Source organism: Antechinus flavipes, chromosome 5 (assembly GCF_016432865.1).
Source record: "Antechinus flavipes isolate AdamAnt ecotype Samford, QLD, Australia chromosome 5, AdamAnt_v2, whole genome shotgun sequence".
In the NCBI taxonomy this organism is placed as follows: Eukaryota; Metazoa; Chordata; class Mammalia; order Dasyuromorphia; family Dasyuridae; genus Antechinus; species Antechinus flavipes.
Window position 1 is genome coordinate 116,131,061 of NC_067402.1, and position 23,796 is coordinate 116,154,856.

Consider the following 23,796-nt stretch of genomic DNA (forward strand, 5'->3'; position numbering starts at 1 on the left):
TGCATTAAAAATTAATCCATAGGCACTTAACATTTTTACACAGCACTGCTATCCTGATTGAGCAGGGTTTCTGGAGTGTCAGACCCAAAGCCAGCAATAATCAGTTGTGATACGTGATACACAGATGAATAACAGTGATCTTTGTAGCTGTAATTTAACAGAGATGAGACACTGTTGAGTTCATGCCTTTATTTCTCATTAATCTTTTACTGCACTGTTAAGTAGTGTATTTTTCCCTTTATGGCTCCAAACCAACATATAAGAAAATACATTTTTTAAACAAAGTACTTGCTTAGAAAAGTTTTTATAACCTCTCATACCAGAGAAGCTACTGACTAAAAGAGAAATGGCCCCTACAAACTGAGTACATCTTAATCAGAAACAATTGCAGCTAGTTACCCTAAAAGTAGAAAAGACACCAGGGAAGCCTGCTTCTGTCCCAAACATTAAATCAATACTTGAGATATGTATTCATGGACAACAGGGAGAATTTCGTTATGGAAAACAAACTGAACACAGATTTACCAAGAGGAAGTCAGCCATGCAGATGTACAACTGCTGCATTTTGATAAAGAGGTATCAAATCAAAAGATCTTTATCAAAGCCTGGATCTAACTTTCCACTGAATTGCTCTGTGACACCTGACTATCTTGTGGTTAGTTATTTCTGACCATTAATTAAGCACTCAGTCTGTAGGTCTGCAGCTTATTTCCAGTCATATGTCAGGGATCGATGCCTTGCCTTCCCTGAAACAGTACAGCCAATTCCTCAGCTTTCATGAGGACTTCTCAAGCACCCTCTCTTGAGGATATTTATATCTTATAACTTGTAACACCCAGACATTCAGCCTATAATAGCAAAAATATTGCCAGAAGTTCCTGCACCAATACCACACTGGCATGTGCCATTTTGTCTGTGCATTTCTTTTACTGTCTTTTAAGGGGGTCAGATATAAGACTCCACAGATCTACTACTGGTTTGCCATATGACCTCAGAGTCAATTATACTGAACCTTGGTGGTACAGTTTCCTGGTATGAACAGTTAAATTAATGCTTGGAAAGTACAAAGGAATCCCTTGAGGAAAGAGGCCAGGAAAGTGCAAATGATTATTACCAAAGAAATCATTGCAAAGTGTTTGAGTCTTAGAAAGCTCCTGGCACTAGGGAAAACCAAGTTATTGAAAAATAAAAATAAATAAATAAGTCGTCCTTCTGAGTCCACATAAATATCTCTATAATCAGTAAAAGGATAGTAAAGGGAATAGAGAAAGAGTGCTGGCATCTACTGGGGTTTGGGTAAAATATTATACTTTCCAAAAGTTGTTCAAGTGTGGCAGGGAATCTATGGGCTAAAATTACTTTTTAAAATGGCAAAGACACTAATTTCTTCTACTGAACCAACAGGGAAGGACACAACCAATCTATACAGCACCATTCATTGGATATTCATTTTCTATTATCCACTTCTCACTTTGCCACTGCTGACAGACATCTATTTATATAATCACAATCTCAAAAGAACAGAACCAAAAAGGCCCAATGATCTACAATTATCCATAACCTTAAAAAATTTCTAGGCTGGCTCCCCCTAGAGCCAGGGGGAAAGGGAGAAAAGAGCAGACACCTTCAGTTTAGTACTGGGTAGAAAAAATAGACAGTCATGGTGGGTTAAAAAAGAAAAGACAAATTCTTGGCACACAACATCAGCATTATAAAGGGACTTGAATTTACAATAAGAGAAGATTTCCCCTTCCTATACCTATCTGAATTCCTACCACTGCTACTGCATTTCAGCACTGGAGACACAAGTACAAACAATGAAAACAATTCCTATTCACAAAGAGTTTATATAGTAATGAGAAAGAAAACAAATACATTAAGTATATTCAGCACCAATATTGAGAAAATAAGGAACAACAAATACCAAGTAGTTAAATATAAGATAGTTTAATCTCCAGTTTTAATTTTATATATATATATATATATAAAAAAAAGCAAGACTAAGAGTAGAAAGGTCCAAAATACAACAAAGTGTTTATAATAGCATCTTATGTAGTAGGAAATGTATGTAGGAAAATTAAATACCATAACAAAGTAAAAAGAGAAAGCAACAACAAAATTAAAACTGGAGGTGTAACTACACAATCAAGCTTTTGCCCCAAATAATAATAACAACAACAATAACAAAACTTGAGGATGTGACAGGAGTTGAAAGAACAAATTTAATAGAAGGGACACTATCTTTGTATTGCTTTTGTAGCTTCCTTGTTAGATTATTAGAACAGATCCTATGTGAGACTTTCCTCAAGAATTGAAGTGAACTTGGTTGGGCAGCTTTACTTCTAGTACTAGGAATTTCAGGTAATACATTATATCAAAGTTCTGAATTAGTTAATGGCTGCTTACTGGCTTCCAATTATCCTTCAAGATATTGATTATACACACTAGAAACTGAAAATATGTAGGCCCTTACTCTAGTTACTCTTAAAGGTTTACATTTTCCTTATGCATTAGACCAGAAGTGTCAAAACTCTCAAAAAAGATGACCCAGACTAAAATGAAATTGGGAGCTGTTAATAAAATAAGATAAAAAAAATACAACACAACAAAGATATTGATAATTTGTGATTTTATAAGTCAATATGCCTTTGGCAAAGGATCTATTTCTATTTTAATATGATACCATTGCCCTAGATCATTAAGGTCAAAGAGATCAATGGTGAAAGTACTCAAACTAGAGAAAGAAGCCCACATAGTCAATCCCCATTTATGAATTTACCCAGTGTTAGCCTATTGCTCATCAGTGATTTGAACAGAGCCTATGTTTTTATACTAGCATCACTGGATGTGAATATATGGTAGTCATTGCTGCTTCAATAAAAAGAAAAAAATACTATGACATAACAATACTAAGGTACCCAGATCACAAGCAGCTTCAAAGTGATGAACTGTGCAATTAGGATTCTACTAGCAGAGCAAAAAGAACACAGATGTGTGGTCAGAGATCCTAAATTCTCATAGCACATTATATTATCAGAGCAAGCCTCAGACCTGAGTGATTCTTTTCTAACGTAAGAATTAACATCACTTCTTTCTTTCAGGTCAGATGCAGATCATTCCTTATCCATGCCTATTCATCCTGTCTGCATTCTCTCATAAGTTCACCAAGACAGTTCCAATTTAATGCACAACAGGCTTTCTTTGAGTACTATTTACATTGAAAAACATCAAATGTCCATAAGTTATTACTACCAGCCCATCTTTTTATATTTTTCTTTGATTTCATCCTTCATCTCAGTCTCTCCTATTCAATTCTTGATTGTAATGTATTTAGATCCACTATAGCCAAGACAGCAGTGAACAATTTAAATCTGAAAAATTTTAATGAGAAAGGTTAATATTATCACAAGGACTAATAGACTAGCCAGAAGAAAATTTAAAAAATAACAGCTAGTAGAGGATACTAATGGGCCCACTCCAGTGGTGCAAAAATTCTAGCCCACTTGGGAAATATGTCCATTTAATTAAGAAGGCTAGATTCCCAAGATACCAATAGCTGGATTAAAATATTCAGGATGATCATCTGACTCTACTTGCTTAGATTCTACATTTATTGAAATACCTTCTGATCCTAATTTGGTGTTCCAGATAAATTTCTCTACAGGAAAGAAATTTGCTGAGTCTGCTTGGCAGTCATATTTTTCTCATTGTATAGTTATTGGGTCATAGAGTATATGTGAAACGGATCTTAAGATCATCAAGTGTATTTCCTGCACTGTAAGAAACATGAGATTCAAAGATTTTAAGGGCATTGTTCCCAGTTTTACAACTTAATGACACAGGCTAGACTATTACTAAGGCCTATAAACTTGACCTCACTGTAGCCTTCATCTAATGCTTCCGTTGAGAATTAGCTATACTTTCCCTAAGTTTATTTTCTATCTCTGACCTCAGTTTAAAAAGAATAAATCAATATGCCAACTTACAGATCAGATCTCTGAGTTCTATTAATGTGAATCAATTTAACAGGGCTTGATAATCTGTAGATCGATAGAACAGTGTTTATTGAACCTGAAAAGCTAAGGACTGCGCCCTACAGAGGCAGAAAGCACAGCTGCCATAAAGCCCATCCCAAATATAGCCCCTTTTCACCCACTCTTTTTATAATACCACACACAGATCACCAATTAATGTTCAATAAAATACATTTTAACATAATTTAATGTTTCTTTGATGATTCAAGAAGCACTTCAGGATCTTAAAGCACCTCATTATGAACATCATATGAACTATTATTGTATTGCAGATATGCTAAAGTTGGGGTTAATATAGATTTCTAGTTGACAGAATGCCCAATAAGGCAGTATGACAGTGCTTGTAGCCCTTTTATCCATAAAATGCTCCCAAATTGCCACTATGCATGCTGTAGTTCACAAACTCCTCTAATAACATGCCATGACCCTATGTCAGAGAGCTGCTTCCACACACTAGAGGCAATAGCCAACTCTGCATTTGTTCCTTTCCTACAGGCAGAAAATTCAGTTAGTACAGCAGTTCATGGCATGTAAATGCAGATGCAGCAAGGCAATATTCCATAAGCCCTACACAGAAGTAAATTTACCCTGAAAACAGTGAATGACAAGGCCCCCACAAAAACCTTTGCCTAAATTGTCTGTGATAAGCCCTGAGGGATACTAGTCCCTTGATAACTGTTATCTGGAACAGGTAGATTTCTTGAGGTATAGCTCCTCTATCCCTTTTCACAGCAATCCTTGAGAGACTCTCAAAGCTGAAGAGGAATAAGTTAATGTACTAGTTGGTGAGAACCCGTGGTCAAAAGAGTAATGATTCATCAGAGGCTAAATGAAGCTACCTTAACAAAAACTTAGTTCTCGAATATGATCAACGAACACTACCCTATCAGAAACTGCATCCAAATAGGGTAGGGGTGCTGATCCTGTGTTCTAGACTATCAAGGGTCTATAGTTAGATTTAGGGGCATACTTGGATGTTAAAAAATATATGTGTCTTTTAAAAAATGTAATTGATTTACTTTTTATCCATTTAAAAATATAATTCTGTGAAGAAAGAAAACTAAAACAACAGGAACAAAAATCAAATTCACAATTTTTTTTTTCCTGGAAATTTAAACATTCAGCAAAAGGTATCTATGACTTCAACTGATTAGAAATATTTTTATTTTCTGTAAAAATTAGTACTACGAGGGCTTTCTGGAGGTCTAGATTGCTTTTTGTGTCTTAGCAGTCTGATGGGAGTCTATGGACTACTCAGAATATATTTTTTTAATTTATAAAATATAAACATAAGATCACATAAGAAAATTATTGTAACTTTCATCTTTCATGATAACTTTCATTATCACCTTTCATCTGAAAAACTGGAGAACTCAGAACCAAAACTGAAGTACTTTATCTAAGGAGTTGCCTCTAAACCCTCAATCTAGTTTGGGATTCTTCCCAAGATACTATGTAACTTCTCCATTGAATTAATCAAAGTCAAGGCTCAGTGAAACTGTTAGGTTTTGTGCCAACATAACTTAGTCCCAACTTTAAATTTTAAACTCATACACAAAGACACAGATAGGAACACTATATTATTGCTCAAGTGTAGGCTTAAAATTTGCATCCAGAAATTCATTTATGTTCTTAGAACCTTATACCGGCAGTCAGTGAATTATATTCTTAAAATCTGTGTCTGTGTTGCATATTTAGAACTCTACTAATTAAGTTATCAATTTAGATAAATTCTCGGAGCAAAAGAAGATTGGTCTTGCTTAAATTGTGCAAATGTGGTTTTCCAGAACATAAAATTCCATTAACAAACAGCTATAATTTGGTTGTCCAAGAAAACCCATGCCTGGTTTAAAAAAAAAAAGAAAAAGAAAAACCTGAATTCAAATCAAAGGGGCTATAGAAGCCAAAAAAGCTAAGACAGTCACATAGAGAGTAGTCTAAAATAGAAAGCTTTAGGTAACCAGGCTCCATACTATCTGACTAAACCTAAAATAAGAAGGAAATGAGGAGAGAAAGGAAGTCCTTTCCAGCAGCTTTTACAAGTCAGTAAGGTAAGTGATTTCTCTAGCATTAAAAATTACTAATTTACTTTCCCAAAGTCCACATAAGTAAAAATTACTAGGTGGTAGTAGCCAGACTGCAAGGGGGAATAATCTCAAACAGGTGAAATGAGGGGAGAAAGTGACAAATTTCCATTAGGGACTATAAAAGTACACATAAGATGGTAGAATAATAATGATGATGATGATAGAAGAAATTTACATTATTTATTAAAAATAGTCATCACTAACCAAAAGTACTCAGAAAAGATTGCTCAAGTCAAAAACTCTTGAATGAGTCAAGAAAAACAGACTATAGGAAAATCACCCAAAGTTGGCTCAAACAACTTTCTAGTCAGTGTAAAGTAGAAAGTAAAGAAGAAAAAGAAAGCATCTACATTTTAATTCAACATAGGCAAAATTACCCTGTCTAGAATGGCATATGGATCTGTGAAGAAGAATTCATAGAGACATGAGATGTTAAGTAGTATTGGCTTCAAAACTCAAAATTCATTTCTTTCTATTTGATGAGGACAGAAGATGAAAGGCTACAAGATTTTAGCTACACTGAATTTTTCAGTTTATCAATATCATTGTATTATATCTGGTACCTTCTGATCAATTTATATCTGATAGGATGAAGTCATAGCTTTCTAATAGAGCACTGTTGACTCTTCTCAGACTATATAGGGATCCTAATTCAGTGAAATTGAAGACTTTATATCTTAAAACTGTACTAAGACTTTTGGAACACTATATTTTAACTATATATATATATAGAGAGAGAGAGAGAGAGAGAGAGCTATAAAATACAGTGTTATAGTTATCTAATAATAATGGCCACAAAAATATTATAAATGAAAATAGCATAATATTTTGCTCACAAAAAACAAAACAACAACAACCACAACAACAAAACATATATTTTTGATTCTAATTGTCCTCCTTGAGGGCAGGATTATCTTTTGCTTGTTCATAACATCAGCACAGCTTAGTTCAGGGCTTGGCACAAAGCGGGTACTTAATAAATGTTTAGAGAATTGAACTGAAGTCTGAAAGAGTCTAGAGGAGGGAATGCTCATATGAAGATAAAGGGGAAAACAAAACAAAATAAAAAAACCATTGGACTTTTTCTTGAAATAGATAATATATACTAAAAGAAAAGAGCAAAGAACTTAAACAAACTTCCTCTCTCAAATGAATGAAAAATCAAATAAAAAAAGTCTTAAGTAATATCAAACCTCTTTCTCAGTCTGCTAATTCAGACCATTCCAGTGGCCTGAGATGTAACGGGCTGAAACTCTGAGTTGATGCACTGAGGTTGGACAACTGAGCACTTAAGGGTAACTACCCACTGGACAATACTCTATTACCATATACTTGGAAAATGGACCTTCCCGCTATTCTATGCTGGTTCAATCTTTTGGTGTATACAGAGAATTGTGGGATTAGGGGATGGAGTAAGACAAGCCAGAGTCACAGAAGGTCACAGAGATCCTGTGTCCATTCCCTTCACTTCTACCCCTAAAGACCAAGAATAAAGACCAAAGACTTTTGCTTATCCTGACTCCAGCTGATTCTAAGATATCCAGGGTGCCAACTCGGTCTTCACACTGAGCAAATAAAGCTTTCACTTAACTCTCTAATTCAGAAGAAAAGAGAGACTTATTTCTTCACTGTTGCTACTATAAAAGATTAAAAGAGATTAGAGGAATAATAATAATAATAGTAGACATTTACATTGTTTATTAAAATGTAAACACACTGGAAAGAGAAATTGTTTCATCCTTGTATTGGTAAAGTTTTCCCTAATAACTGTAACTCTCAAAGGTATGGAAAGTACCTTATCTAGAAAATAAATATCATCATGCCCCCTGAAAAATGCTTTATCAGTATAAAGAGAATTTTTTTTTTAATATAGAGTTTTCCCTCAACATTCATGAGTTTCACATTCATAGTTTTGGTTATTCATGGATAGACCAACATTCCCATTAAATGGGAATTTTTAGACATTTGCTGTATATGCATACTTCAGAAAATCATGGACAATTCTCATATATTAAAAAAAAAAGGCAAGGCATAAATACCATGTTATTAATCTATTTTATTACTTACTACCATAAGTACATGTACATAAATTTATTATAAAGAGTAAAATTGTATTAAAAGTTTTAGTTCTGTAAAGAACTACAGGCTACATAGTCTCTTTGGTAATGCCTGTTCTTGGTCTTTGTACCATCCAGACTCAGTCAGTGAGTCTACAATTATCTCTGTATCTTCTGCCTTTTTTAGGAGAAGGAAAGCCATAAGTTGCTGCAGCTACACTGGTGACAGCAAAGATTCTAATCTCTTTTGGGTAGAAACTAAAACTTTTTTATAGATACAGTATGTTGTTTTACTTGTTTTGTATGTTAAATAAATATGATTGAAAGTGTTAAAAAAAATAAAGGTTTGGGTGGAGTCTAGAGATATTCAAGATTTTTCACATTCTTGCATCTGAAAATGTCAAGGGATAATTACTTTTTAAATTTTTTAAGCAATAAAAATCCGAAAGCCACAGGTCTAAGTGGTAAAGAAAAACAATTTCCAAAATTCAATATTCAGTTGAAATTATTCATTAAACAAATATTTATCAAGTACCTAATGGGAGATAAGACACTGCCAGAAATGGTCATGAAAATAGAGGAATAAGATTGAATCCTTGCCCTTTTTGAACAATTTTGAAGAAAATAAGTGTATATATCACTAATATGGAGAAGACTATGATAATTTAGAAATGAAAGAGGATTGCTTCTAGTGAGGATGAAAAAAGGAGACTATGAGTAGATAGCACTTAAGCTTAGGCCTTGAGAAAGAAGTAGGAATTGTCAGGCAAGAGACCTTTGGAATCATGGAATCAATATGAACCAAGGAAGAGAGACCAAGCAAGTCCAGAGAAGAGAAAATGGACTGGATTATCTGGAGTACAGAGTATATGAACGAAATAGGCAATAAACATGAGATGGTAAACTAGGAACAAATGATGAAAGTCTCTGAATGTCAAAACAAGGAGATTTTATTTGATAACTCATTTGGAACCATTAAAGTTTTTAGGGAGGGGCTGATAAGATCAAAATTATGTTTTGATAAGATTAATGATCATGCAGAAAATGGACTAAAGAGAAAAGAGTTAAAAGACTATGTGAAAAAGTCCATAAAAAGAGTAGTGGAAATACAAATGGAGAGTGAAAGGGAAAGATGCAAGGTTATAGGAGAATTAGCTAACAAAATGACTGAACTGCTAGAAAAATACTTAAGAGTAGCTTGAATAAGAGAGGTATTAAAAGAAAGCCAATTGGGGACCAATCTTCAAAAACAAATAAAATCCTGAAATTAACCCCTCTGGTGGATTGAACTTAATCTTCAGTAAGCTAATGGAATATACATTATGAGGAAAATAACAAACACATTTCAGGGAGGGGTGGAGAAGGGCAAGATACCAAAAGAAGCAATCAAGCCAGAGAAGGCAGTGTGCCAATCCAACCATCAAAACAATCCAATTACAGAGGAAATAGGTAAACAGGAGCAAAAATACCTATTTCCAGGGCTTCTAAACACAAGCTTATGCAGTTCTAACCAGGACAGGCAAGAGAAGTAGCCATGAATTTGAAATGGAGAGATAACAACTGTACTACCACAGGGTTTGTTACCTCAAACCTCAAGTTAACTCAAGTCAGGAGGAGGGTAAAGGGTGTTTGGGGAACAGGGCAAACACTGCAACTCTCCAAGTGATACCAAATGCAATGAGGCTACCAAGTTCCCACGAAGACAGAATTACTGCAACAGCTCAGAGGAGATAGTAGAGGTAAGACACATGAGCACATCAGTGCTAGGAAAATATAGATAAATTCGAAGGAATTCAAAGTTGTGTAATACTAGTATTGATTAAATGGTTGGAGAAACTAACTTATGAAGATAGATTGGGAAAGGCAAATCAGTATTGAATAAGAAATAACTAAAGAAGAAAGATATAAATATATAGAGAATATAAAACACAATATATAAAGCAGACACACTCAAGGATCTCTTGAGAGACCATCCTGAAAGAAATCAGTTTAAAAAAGACAAAAGAAATTAAATCAAATGAAATAGATTAAGCCAATATGGTACTAAGTAAGATGAACCACTCCAAAATCGGCAGATCAGAAGACAAGGAAGCTAGTTTGGCAGCATGTTTCCATGCGATAGTCTAAAAAAGAGATAATGAGAATCTGAAAGAGGACGATGGTAGTAAAAATGAAAAGAGACTAACTCCCACCTCACCCCCCAAAAAATATAAGGGCTTATAATGTGAGAAAATTTATAATTTGGTTAAAATCAGCAGGAGAATGTGTACATGAAAGAATCACAGCGTCTCCCCATGTACCAAATGATTTAAAACGCTTTACAAGGAGTCAAACATTTTCCCTTTGGCTTTGGGCTACCTTCGCCTGAGGAAAAGATCAGCTTGCTTCATTAAATCTTAGCTACTATTTCCAAAAGAGAGGTGAGCCACAAGCTAAAGTCATCATTAGGTGAGCAAAGATCCACTCACTACTTTTGCATGACAATTTTTTAAGTCACCCAAAAAGATGGTTTCAAGCACTCTTCTCTAAAATACCTATATCAAACATGCCTGATGCTGGTACAGAATACCTCTGCTAGGGCTCTAACAAATTCAAAGTCTTTGGATCACAATTGTCCAGTCTCAAAATTGCTCCCCTGGAAACCTGTAACATGTCATATTCATTTCAAAGAGGCTTTGCTTTTCTCCAAGATCCCTAGTTCCAAACTAGAGTCCCTCTATAATTTGCTATTTGCCTTATGCTTCCAGTCACACCCCAAAGATCATACTCAGCGAGTTTATTGGTTTGCCTCTGACAAAACTTAAGAGACTTTGGCCCATTAGCTTTAAATCATAATGCATTACTGAGGCAGAAGCAGCTAAGGAAAAATACAGCTTAGTAGCCCAAGAAGATAGTCAGTTTGCCTTTGTCTTTAAAAATCTAAACTGAAGGGGAATAAGGTTCAAAATGGCGTTTAATCGTTTCTAAATGGGAAGCACCCTGGAGCTATGTGGAAGAGAGAGCTATACAATGGATGTAGCTATTAACACCCCAACTGGCCTGACTTCTGACAAAAAAGCCTTTGGGAATCCCAAATATGTTCATACAAAGTATGTCACTGCAGCTCGTGTATACAAAGTAAATGCTTACAGAGAAACCCCAGGGTAACGCCTTGGGAACAAGTGTCTCAAAATAAATGGAACACAAGGAAAAGACCAAAGTAATGAAGTTTTGGGGAAAGAGATCTTATAATGTTTTGTTCTTTAAAAATACCATCTTTCTACTTTTCTACAGAACCCAGCATAATTTCTAGCAATCGACCATGCAAACTATAGAGATAGATTTGTAGAAAGAATAAGTGACCAAAGAAGACAGAAGAAGAATGTGACTTACAGCAGTCTCAGAGAACTCAACATCACATAAAAGCTTGGTATATTGAAGAAAGAACATTGTACTTTAAAAAAAAAAAATACTGAAAACCAATACATCAATAAGCCAGAACTACTCACTTCCCTTTTCTTGACTTTTAAAATATGGAGGCAGGGAACTATGAAAGTGGATGCTAGGTAATTATAATAACCAATTTTGGCTCCTCAGAAGAAATAAGAAAAACGCACTTCCTTCCCTTCTTTGCAGAAGTAAGAAATAATACTGTCATTAACTGTCAGACTCAGTTGGTGTGTTACTTTTTTTTCCTTCCATTTTTAAATTCTATTATAAGGGGTGGATTACTGAGAAAAAAGAGGGGAGAGATTATTTGAAAATAAAAGTAATGAAAAAATAGGAAAAAATTCTAATGGGGGAAAAAGGCAGGATCACATGATCCCTCTTCCAACGTCAACATTTTAACGTTTTTAAAAAATACTGATCAAGGAAAACAATTAAAGGAAAAAAAAAACTGTTCAAGATGGTGGATTTTTGACTTCTAATCTATATTCTCCCAGAGTTTCAAACAGGGGTAATGAAAGGAGGCACACCTGAGAGGCTTAATATAAAATTAAGGCACTACGAAAGAAAGAAAACTACTAAGAAAACTTCTCACATATCACAATTTGGGGAGAATTTAATTGTAAAATGAAAACTATATGAAGGTAAATTTCAATTTTGCCTACCTTTTCAAGTGAAAACAACACTGCAATAGAAGATTTTACTAAGGATCAACTAGCTTCTTTATCAGAGGTCTAGTAGCTACATATTCTGTCATTAACAGTCAAATGTCACTCAAAGCATAATACAACAATAAAGCAGGGGCCTTCCCAGTTTGAGGTGTAAGTCAAATACTCACTAAGAAGTCCTAAGATTATACAATATGAAACTTCATTTAGAGTTAAAGAAATCTTTTCCCAAGACTTAACACAAGTTTTCTTGTCCCAAACACTAGGATAAAACCAACTACAACTACAATTTTTTCCTTCACTTTGCTGAATGAATGAATGAAAAAGCATTCATCAATCCCATTATGCAAGTGTTTTCCTGAGAAGTGGCAGTATCATGAAGGTGTAGTAAATATAAAGGAGGGGGGGAAAAAGTCATCTCAAGCTAAAAATATTAAATCTCTGAACCTGATATAATTACTGAAAGGTAATTATTAGAAATAATTAGGAAAATTAGAAAAATAGAAAAGTTGACACAGCTCTAAATTCTCCATTCATGCCAATCCTTCAGCCAGGTGAAACAAATCTTTTTGAACATATTGGGTCACTGGAAAAGCTAAATTCTTACTCCATAAAATTTGTGGCCAAACCACTCATACTGTAAGAGCCCTCTGAACTTCATCTCTTCCTCTTCTCAAAGTTAGCACAATTTTGGAAAACTGCTTAAAATTCAATTCCAAAATCTACTTTAAAATAATACTTTGGCTGATGATGCAATCACAAAATTTGAATTATGGGAATTTCAAAGTCATGATTACTGTGGGAACACTATAAGTCAGGGATGTAAAATTGTGCATTTCACTGATAAACTCTGTGCAATGAAGCAGAGCTATAGTTACTAAGAGAATCTTAGTTTGTCATTTCCAGACTTTCAGGCATTTAAATTCTCATCCTCATCCTCAGCATTATTTGCTGCATCAAATTGCCTCTTTTAGTGAAGAAGGAAAAAAAAAAAGAAAATGAGCTGACTGGCCAGACATCCAAATGAACTTATTTTGAGTGTTTTTAATGAATGATCTGATTTAAAAGACAATCACAGTATTTTTATTTTACCTTTATGTGCTATCTCTATTATCTCACAGAAAATTAAAAGATGACATGAAATCCAACGTATAAAAAGCAGACAAGTCTTCTTACAGAACTCTAAAGAAACAAATTTGTTCTCTTCAGAATAAACAGACAAGAGAGAAAGCCAACAAAAATGTATAATACAAGTACTATCTTTTTTTTTTTTTAAATCCCACTACATAAGACAGGAATGAATCTCTTAAAACTGACCAAACACCTGCCACTGGTGTTTATTAACTAAGGGTCTTTTTTTGGACACATCCAAAAGTGTTCGCTACATTTGTTATCAAAAGACCAAAAAAAAAAAAAAAAAAAGTCACAAAGTAACTCACAACTCATGAAGTCTGTCCTCCCACATCCACCAAGCATTTCTCATAATGCAGAGACAGGAGCAACAGAACTAAGTTAAGTTCCCTAAGTCTGGATTCAAAGGGCAGATCTGCAGAAGTGGCACATCTGACAAAAGCTTGAACAGCAGGTCAGCTATGATCTTAAACTCAATACTGATTCAGAAATGTTATTCTATTATGACTATAGCTAGGAGTGGCTAGAGTTGGCCCTGAATCCTAGAGGATCTGGGTTCAATCTCTATTTCTACCACATACTGGCTCTATAACCCTGGACAGGTCACCACCTCCCATCACTCATCACTCATCACATCTTTAGGATTCAAGTTAAAAAGAAGGTACTAATCTACTTTGGAAGAGGGAGTTTTTTCATATTCAAAGATACAAGCATAATCTCCACAGCTACCACTTATAAAACGTTAGCAAGAAAACAGATCTATTTTAGGAGAAACAATGAAATAAAATTGGAAACAGTAATAGACTGACCAGTGACTGTCAATGTCAAAAATCAGTCATTTCCTGATATTAATGATGTTGGGACCAACATCATCAAGCTACAAAATAAAATAGTGAAGGACACTTATTTATCAAATATCTTCAACATCCTGCACATTCCAACTTCTAAAGATGACTGCAAATGCAAAGAAGAGAAAATAATGGCTCCAATATTACTCATCCATTCAAATAAGGTAAAGTTGTGGGGTTATATGGATTGAAAGTTTGCCAAAAGTTACAGAAACACTGTTACAGGTATTTTGTGGCATGGTATTCAGAATTCTAAAATGATTTTCCTTTGTCATCTCCAAATATATACCCCACAGTGTAGTTTTTCCTGCTTTTTCTCCACAGGTTTTTAATCATGACTCTGACATCCTCCCCATTCTCACCTGTGTGCTCTCTCCCTCCAGTCTTGGGGGTCGGATGCTAGATAAGTGGATGGTCTTGTAGTCACCAGAGTTCAGTTTCACAACAATGGCATCAGCATTCAGCACTTGCATCACCTGTGGAAAGAAGACATCGGTGTTGTTTCAATAGTTCCAATGGATCAGAAGTGCTAAGGAAAAGCCCCAGACTGTTACAAGCCAATCACCTCACAGTAAATATCAAAAGTCCAACACTTTCACAGTGGCATCTCATTCAGTCCACCAAGATTTTATTAGTACCTGACATTTTCCCCAACAACAAAATTGTATTATTTAGCTTCTGCCATATTTGTCTCATGCCCCACTCAGAGCTATCAAGCAGTGAAACAAATCAGTTTCAGCTATGTATTCAATTCTATAGAACTGCAAAAGTTTGCTATGAATGTCATTAGTCTGAAAATCATTATCCATCCATAGCCCCCTTCCTGTTCTCCTCTTCAATAAGACCCAGCAGCTTGGAAGTTTTTTCCATTTGCATACTCCTTCCAACAGGCCAACTCAATATACTTTTTTAGAAGATCATACAATTTTATACTACAAAAGCAAAAGTCTTATGGTACAAGAAAATACTGAGAACAACGGAAAACCAAATGAAAGACTTTAATAAGACTGAAAATGGAAAGTGATGGGTTCCATAAAACAACTATGTCAAAAAGGAAAATAAAGGAGACTTAGAGTAAACTCAAAGTCCATAGAAAGCTAGCCAGCATCTACACTGGAGTGATGTGTCTAAATTATTGCCAGTAAGTTATGAAAACAATCTGGAGCAGAATGGAGGGTATGAAAAAAAATAGGTAAATAGGTAAATAGATTAAGGAAATGGAATATGACTGCTTGTCCCATTCTATAACTCAAGTGAGTTGCAGATCAAAAAGTAACAAATGAACTGGCCCAAATCAGCCACTATAATATGAAAGATTCTGCTTTTGTAACTGCTTTTTAAAAGTTCTAAAAATCACAGAAGGTGAACATAAGAAACTCTTCAGCCATAATCATACAACACACACACACACACACACACACACACACACACACACACACAAAAAAAAAAAAAAAAAAGATTAGGGGAAGCAGCATGAACAAAAGCTTGAAAGTGAGAAGGCCCTGCCTAGTTGCATGTAAGTACCCACAGGTAGTTTGTTTTGACTCATGTGTAATTGACATTAATGTATTCTATAAGACTTTCTTACCCCTTTTGTTTCCTATTGTTTAGTATCAGCACCTCTCTCTTCCAAAGTTGGACACATAGTTGGGGAGACATTGTACTGATTTTTTGCTTTCTTCCCAACCTTTTGTGTTTTCTGGATAAGTCTCTCTAGTTTCATTGGGATTGTATTTTGCTTATCAGTAAAATTTCAAGTCTCAAATTGGCAGAAGTACAAAGAATATATATTAGGGTTGTTTTCTAAACTATGCTAAAATATTTTCTTTTAAGATCCAACTCACTTGATTCCATCTCAAAACTCACTACTATCACCATCCACTCAATCAAAAAAGCCCGTTCCTTTGTCAGATCTTGTAACTTCATGTTACAGTTAGGATATGGACGAATGGATCTAAAGCTGGAAGGGACCTCAGAGGACAGCAAGTCCAGCCCTCTCACTTTATAAATGAGGAAAGTAGCGAAGAGAAAAATCAAATAACCTGCCCAGGGTCACATAACTATGGTCTCTCTTTACCTCTTTAAATGCCCTTAGGAGTCCTAAATGAGTAGTAACAGATTTAAAGAATAGTTGTGGATTATTTGAAAAGATCACAGAGAAAATCCTCAAAATACTACAATAGTAAAGAAACAACCATTAAAAGCATACACAGAACAAACAAGAGGCAAAGTCTTGGGGATGCCAAGCTTCTAGGTAGAAAATTCAAGAGCTATAAGTAATACTGACCCTTCTTCCCCAAGAAAAGTATAAGGGAGGAAAAAGGCACAAACTTACAGACACCACAGTCTTAAGCTATCAATTACCAGGAATGTAGGAATACTTCTGCAATCAGCACTTTAAAAATATCTAAGTTCTTTTTTTTTTTTTTAACCTTTCCCAGTTATTCAAAGAAGAGGGGAGAACAGAAGGTAAAGTGATATGTACTGATCAAACCTTCAACTTAAACTCATAAGAGGTCAGGATCCAAGGGGAGGTGTTCCTATGTTGTCAACAGTCATCATTAACTAGACTGACTAAGCAGCAAACAGATTCTGGGAGTTGTAAATGTTAGGCCTCAGCAACAGACTCTCTTTTCAATATCTCCCTGATTAGAAACCTCCTCTTCAGGAGCTGCACGCTGTGATGCTTCTAGCCAAATGAGGTCTGGGATTCTGGTGATGAGGCTTTGGTGTATATATGTGGGGGCTTTTTTTTTCCTCCCTGTAAATTGTGTCATTACTGTCAAGAGAACAAGCAACTTCTAAGCAGAGACATGGAGTAAGCAATAAAAATACTGGTTAAAATCATGTACTCTGTAGTCAGTGTAATGCAGAGTGGATCACTTAACTACCAAAGCCCGCACCATTCTCATCATTACAGATCATATTTATAGCGGTAATAATGATACTTATGGAGCCTTTCATCAGAATATTTTAGTTCACCCATACCATTCACACTCTCCACAAGCTATAAGATCAATTATCACCCCTTGCTGCTTTCCCCTACCAAGAAATGTCAAAGCACAAAAGCAAGCAACCAACAGCAAGTTACAGAACAAGATACGAGTGGAGATATGAGATGTGCAAAGTAAATCCAACTCCTGGGTCACCCTGCCTAATTTCTGACTGCAAAAAGGACAAATCCAAAAAGTTTAGTAATGACATTGTACTTTTCAAGGGATACTGTAAGGCACTTCAAGGCTCACATCAGAAACAAAGCATTAGCAATCTCTGGCACTGATGGCTGAACACTAAGGGATCGCTGTTCATTGCATTCTTAATCTAGAGAATATCACTGCAATGCTCCACTTAAGAGGTGCTAAATGTTTTTTTCAAGGCTAATTTCTCAAATACTTGGACACTTAAAAAAGAAATGGGGGGACTCATAATAGACTTTCATGGTTACAAAGATCCTAAAACCAGCCACAGCCAGTTCCTAAGGATCTTTAGAAATACTAAAATGGCTAAACAGAGGCTAAGTCTTTACAGTCCTTCTTCTCTCCCCCCTTCCCTAGAAATAGTGGAGCAAAAAGTATCCCCTCTGCTATTCATTATGCTCATGTCCAGAAATATAGCAAAATTCACTTTCCCAATTCTTGTAAATATGGTATAGTTAATAACGCCCTACCCTGCTAGTGATTAAGGCCCTTAGGGATACCCAGAAAACAAAGGGAACAGCTTTAAACATTATGTAGGCAAAAAGTGGATAGATCTAGAAATAAACAATGAATTACTATTCCAGTTGATCACTACTCTGGACATTTCCATCAGGAAACCAATTTACCCGATACTGCCTCCCCCCCTTCATGCAATCATATCACCCCCTTATTTCTAATGATTACACAGGCAAACTGTTTTGAACCTCAACAGTTTCATGATTTTCTTGTCACCATGTGAAAGTCGTACCATGAGACCAGGAAAAGCAGAGGTCTTCAATGTTTTGCAGTGCCAATAGAAAACAGGAAAAGCTATTTTCAGTTGGAGACAATTCTCAAGAAATAGCCATAAAAATAAAACTCGCAATATATTAAAGCAAGATTTCTGCAAAAGATGCAGCCACAGTCCCTCTCTTTGAAACACAGGTATAATCATCACATTTACATAGCCTTAAAATGTAATTTCAGCTAAGTTCTTATAGCTAAGGAAATTCCATTTTTAAGACCATGTTCTAAGAATGTTAGTCAGACCCACATGACAGACACAAGACTGTCAAGGAACCCAAAACACATACTCAAGGGCCTATGGTCCAGAATTTGAAACAAGGTGCTAAGTCACTGGAATTGATGGGGACAATGCTTATGTACTTAGTTCACACCTTTAGAGTTCAACTTTAAGAGAGTTCACACATTAGAGTTCACACCTTTGGAAGAGTTCACACATTAGAATTCACACCTTTAGAGAGCATATTTAAGGAGGAGCTCCCACAAGCCCACTAGAGACTTCGAGATTCACAAGTCAGGATTCAGTCGAGGAGATTCACAAGTCAGGAACCCACAATCCCACTCTCTTGGAGGAGGAGTTAAGATTTATTCCAACTTCAACCTTTGTGCTGGCTGGAGATACTGGGAATGAGAGGCTGGCAGAGGCAGAGGCAAAGGACTAGCGGCAACAGCTCTTGGAACCAAGGAGAGAGATAGGCCTCTACTAAAGCTAACCGGGCCCCAGGAAAAGATTCAAGACTTTGAAGGAGAAAATAAGGGATTTTGGACTATAACTACTGGCTGCATTTGAGGTGATTATTACATTGAACTGAAAGGAAGGCTGCCCTCCAGAAGCCCCCCAAGAAACCTGCTCCCAGAGAACGATCATATTTTAGAGAAGAGAACATTACACTAAACAACAGCAATCAGCAAAATGACACAAGGAAAGCACACTGGAGAGCTAACATTGACGGGTAGACAGAAAAGTCTCAGCTAATCAATATGAAGGGAATATGCTCCCTTGCTAACTGAGAGTGACAAAGCAAGCTCCCCCACGCATTTCACTCTGCATGAAATAATGCCATCTAAGCAAACTATGTACATCAGCCCTTGCTCAAGGCAGGTTCCAACAATGTTTGTGTAAAATAGACACTTGTTCTTACCTAGGTTTTGTCTTCTCAGAAGGAACCATTGGGAAAAACCCACTGACCAGTGCCCCCAAAGATTATAGGGCCTTTTTAAGTCATCAACACTGAAGAAAGAACTATCAACAGTTATAGATAACTTTTAGGTTTTTTTTCCCCACAAAGTTTGCAGAATTTAGTATCACTGATTAAAACTATAGGTAGAAAGCAGTACTGCTAAGGAGCTGCTATTACAAAACTGAAAATCCTCTCAAGACAACCTATTGTGAATCTAGTGGCTGTCAAGTATATCCCCAGAACCAGACTTCACATTGGTCCCTAAAAGGCAAGATGGTGATCACAGATTTTTGCTATCGAATCCCAAACACCACAAAAACACTAGGGATTAAGGTTGGACATACATAAAAAATAATGAAGTATTTTTAAGCCTTAAAAAAATTGAAATTCTCCCATCTTTCTCTGGATACTATGGGCAGAATCATCCCCAAATTACTCAAATCCAAGGGTGAAGTCAAATCTTAACCTTCACCAACATGGGTCAGGACAAAGTCTGCAACTTAACCTAATTTTTTCACCATTGCATTTTTCCCCTGCTAGGGCCACCAGAATGCTCCACTGTCAATGAATGCCCATTAAAGACCACCAAGAAGACTAAGATTCTAAATACTACATCTGGCTAGGAAGAGTTCTAGAGTTTTAAAGCATTCAACATAAGTGAAATTCTACTGAATCAAAATACCACTAATCTGAATTTCACCTACTAATTCACACACACACACAAAAAAAAGCCTTAGAAATCAACTAGGTATGTAGAATCCAACTAGTCAACTCAGCTTTGCATATCTCACTCATAATTCTAATACTGAAGTACTTTAGCATTGTAAAATTAAATCTGTAATGCAGTGTGAAGAATTTTTCTACCCTTGTTGGAGACTAGTTTCATGTAGCCTGTATAGATGTTGCAATGGCACACAAGTCACTTGAGTGAATAGTAAAGAATAATAACAGTATGAATTTTTCAGTTAACCAGTCATTGAATAAGCATTTATTAAGCATTTACTATTTGCCAGAAACCACATTGGTGAAGATATACCATAATAAGTGCTGAGGATGCAATGAAAAGTAAAAACATCAACCAACTGGATTATAAACATGAAAAAGAATACATTACAAACATGAAGAATAAAATTTAAGACTGGAAAGACACATACAAAGGAGCCAGACTGTGAAAGACTTCTAAGCAAAGACAGGACTTTATATATTTGATCCTGAAAGTAGCAGAAACAATGAAATAAGAGGCTGAAATGGCCAGACCTGTGCTTCAATAAAATAATCATTTTGAAGGATTAAGTATCCTATGGGTGAATAAGAATGTTGGGGAATGTTTCCTGACATATTTAATTCCCTTCTCATCATTCAATTCATAAAGGAGAAAGGTGTTGACTCCAGACTGCCATTAAAATTTTGCGAGATGCAAAAGAGGGCAATTTGGCACTAAAATTCTATAAAACATGAGCATAATTATCAAAACAACCACAAGGAAACAAGTTGCAGAATAAGGTAAGGGGGCTACTTTAGCTATAGTGGTAATGAAGATAAATCCCCATCGAGTCTTCAGTGACACTACTTAGAAGGCAGTAATCAATATACAGTCTGACAGTGCCACCTGGTGGCTCTATTACAACCTCAAAATTAGCAAAAAGGGTCCAATGCAATCTAAGGATGGCAATGCTGACAACAACCAAGTACATTCATTTATGGTCAGAGCCCTCTTTGATCCATTCAAAACAAAGTTTATTTTTTCAAATAAGGAAAAAAATAATAAAAAGTCAGATTCTTAGCATGAAGGCCAGCAATCAACCACTTTGAAGAGCCACCAATTTTACCCTTGCCACTATCCTTCCTCAAAGTACTACATGTTGCAACTAAAGATAAATATGGATACAAGCCTCAGAGTGGCCACAAGGAATTTCTTTCAGAAGGTCAGGAATTCACAGAAAGGCATAAGTATATGTTTCTCTGCTTTTTAAAGCTTGCATCAATCCTTTTCATAGGATTCCTAGCCCAATACATAATTGCTAGTGAAAATATGATGAAGAGAAAAATCAGACTCATTTAACTAATAGGACCACACAAACAGTAGGGAAAGCAACCTAAAGTTGCTTTCATTATTAATATTAATATTAACTGAACTTAATATTAAGTGAACAGAATAACTCACAAAGAATAAAATTCTCTGAGCACATAAAAGGATCCTACTGAAAGATGTGTTATAATTCAATGCTGCCCATAATATATTCTACTCCATTGATTTTTCAGAGAGAATAAGCACCAATTTGTGAAGAAAAATACAATTTTAAAGTATTTAAAGAAATACAATTTTAAAGAAAAACAATAATCCAGGACTCTAGCAGAAAGACTGAAAAGTTTTCAGTATTCATGCACATTATGTTTATATTTACTTAAATACCTATTCTTGAAAACAAGAATTTAAAGTCGCCTTACTGGACAAATCTGTGTTCTCTCTGGCCTACCACTGTGAATGACTTACCTTTGCAACAAACTGCTTGTCCTTTTGATCCAAATTAGCTGTGGGAGCCACGTAGTCTCTCCATATTCTCAATTTTCGCTCCTTGGCAAACCTGGCAACAGGAATCAATCAGTCAGTCAAGAAGTATACAGTAATCATTTGCTCTGTGCCAGGCATAATGGTAAGCACTAGGATACAAAAACAAAACAAGAAATGGAGAATACAAAAACAAAACAAGAAATGGAGAAGAGACTATTGTGACAAAATACTTGGTGGATATGCTCAACCAGAACCAAAGCCTCAATTCAAGCTCTTATTGACTGCAATACTGTATCAAATTAGCCAGATTACTGGAAGAAAGGTCACAAAGGGAGCCAAACTCCCCCCCCAAAACAGAATCCCCATGAATAAGCAGTCACTACACAGGTAGGATGCTGTCATATAAAGATACGTACACTTTCTCAATTCTAGTAGAGTAACAACTTCCTAAGTATGGAAGAAGTACAAGGGCCCTGTTTTAACATTCAATTGCTTCTTAACTCCTGTCTGAACTGTGAAAGATTTCTAGTGACTCATATCTTCATTCATGACCCTCCAATACCTTTGTGGTTAAATAATATGAACAAGACTGTCAGTGCAAGAATACTGTCAGTGCAAGAAAAAGCAGCACTGTTACAAAGAGTCAGGTAACTTTATACAAGCAACAAGATACTGCATGGATTTGTATGAAAAAAGTTACTGACATGATTTATAAACATGACACCAGAAGATGAGGGAAGAAAATTGCCAAATCGATATATGACACCAATATATTCTTCTAGAACACTGTCAATAATCAAAAAAAAAAAAAAAAATACCAAGACCAAGTTTTAAAATTTCTAATGCCATCATGTCATGTGTCCAGGCATTTTTTGTTTTTTTGAGCAAGCCTCTTTCAAGAAGTCAGAACATAACTGGGGAATTAATAAAGCTTGTCTTTTACTAACTATAGAAGGACAGACCAAATTAACTGCGTGACCACTTATCAGAGATACTGAGAAAAGATTCTTGTACTAAGTAAAAAGTTCAACTAGATGATGTCTAACATCACTAACAATAAGCTTCCATAAACATACATGAAGAAAGAATCAAACTTTGTGATAACACATTAATCATTTTTTGATAGAAGCAGTGAAATGTATGAGAAGAAACATAATGCAAAGTCTATGAACTCTTAAAATATTGATAATCCTAAAGAAAATGAGGAGGAACAGTAAAGTTTGAGCTTTGCTGACTACCGAAGGAAGTAATACATGTCTTTGTATGTGCTTTCATTTATGCTGATTCACCCCAGTAAGTCACAAGATCATAGTGAGAGCCCATGCAGTCCAAAGTGTTCATTTATCAATAAGATAATGGGTGAAGTGATATCTAAGGTCTTATAAGTAGCATCTGTAGTACTTGCTTTCTTTCTAAATTACTCTGTGGGCCAATAATCAGTGATTATAGTAATCTAGCACTGGCCAATATCTAACATTTTATCCTAACATAAAGTCAAAATGGGTTCATGATTTAGACATAAAGGATACAAATTAAGGAAAACAAGGGATAGTTTACTTCTCAGATCTGTGGAGAAGGAAAGAATTCATGGCCAAAGAATTAGAGAATTTTGATTACATTAAATTAAAAAGGTTTTATACAAACAAAACCAATGCAGCCAAGATTAGAAGGGAAGAAGAAAGCTGCATATCACATGCTTATGATAAAGGCTTCATTTCTAAAACACAGAGAACTGACTCATTTATAAGAATGCAAGTCATTCCCCAATTAATAATTGGTCAAAGGATATGAATAATTTTCAAACAATGAAATTAAAGTCATTTCTAACCATATAAAAAAAGTTATAAATCACTATTGATTAAAGAAATGCAA

General features: G+C 35.4%; 1 protein-coding gene across 1 annotated transcript in view; it reads right to left on the minus strand.

Annotated features, from left to right (window-relative positions):
* SND1 (staphylococcal nuclease and tudor domain containing 1) overlaps nucleotides 1–23,796 on the minus strand; it is a 499,624-nt gene that overhangs the window by 422,276 nt on the left and 53,552 nt on the right. Inside the window, exons 9-10 of the mRNA XM_051963240.1 lie at nucleotides 21,907–21,997; nucleotides 14,614–14,727 (exon numbers count right to left, since the gene is read on the minus strand). Coding sequence (XP_051819200.1) covers nucleotides 14,614–14,727; nucleotides 21,907–21,997 — 205 coding nt within the window. The remainder of the gene's footprint in view (nucleotides 1–14,613; nucleotides 14,728–21,906; nucleotides 21,998–23,796) is intronic.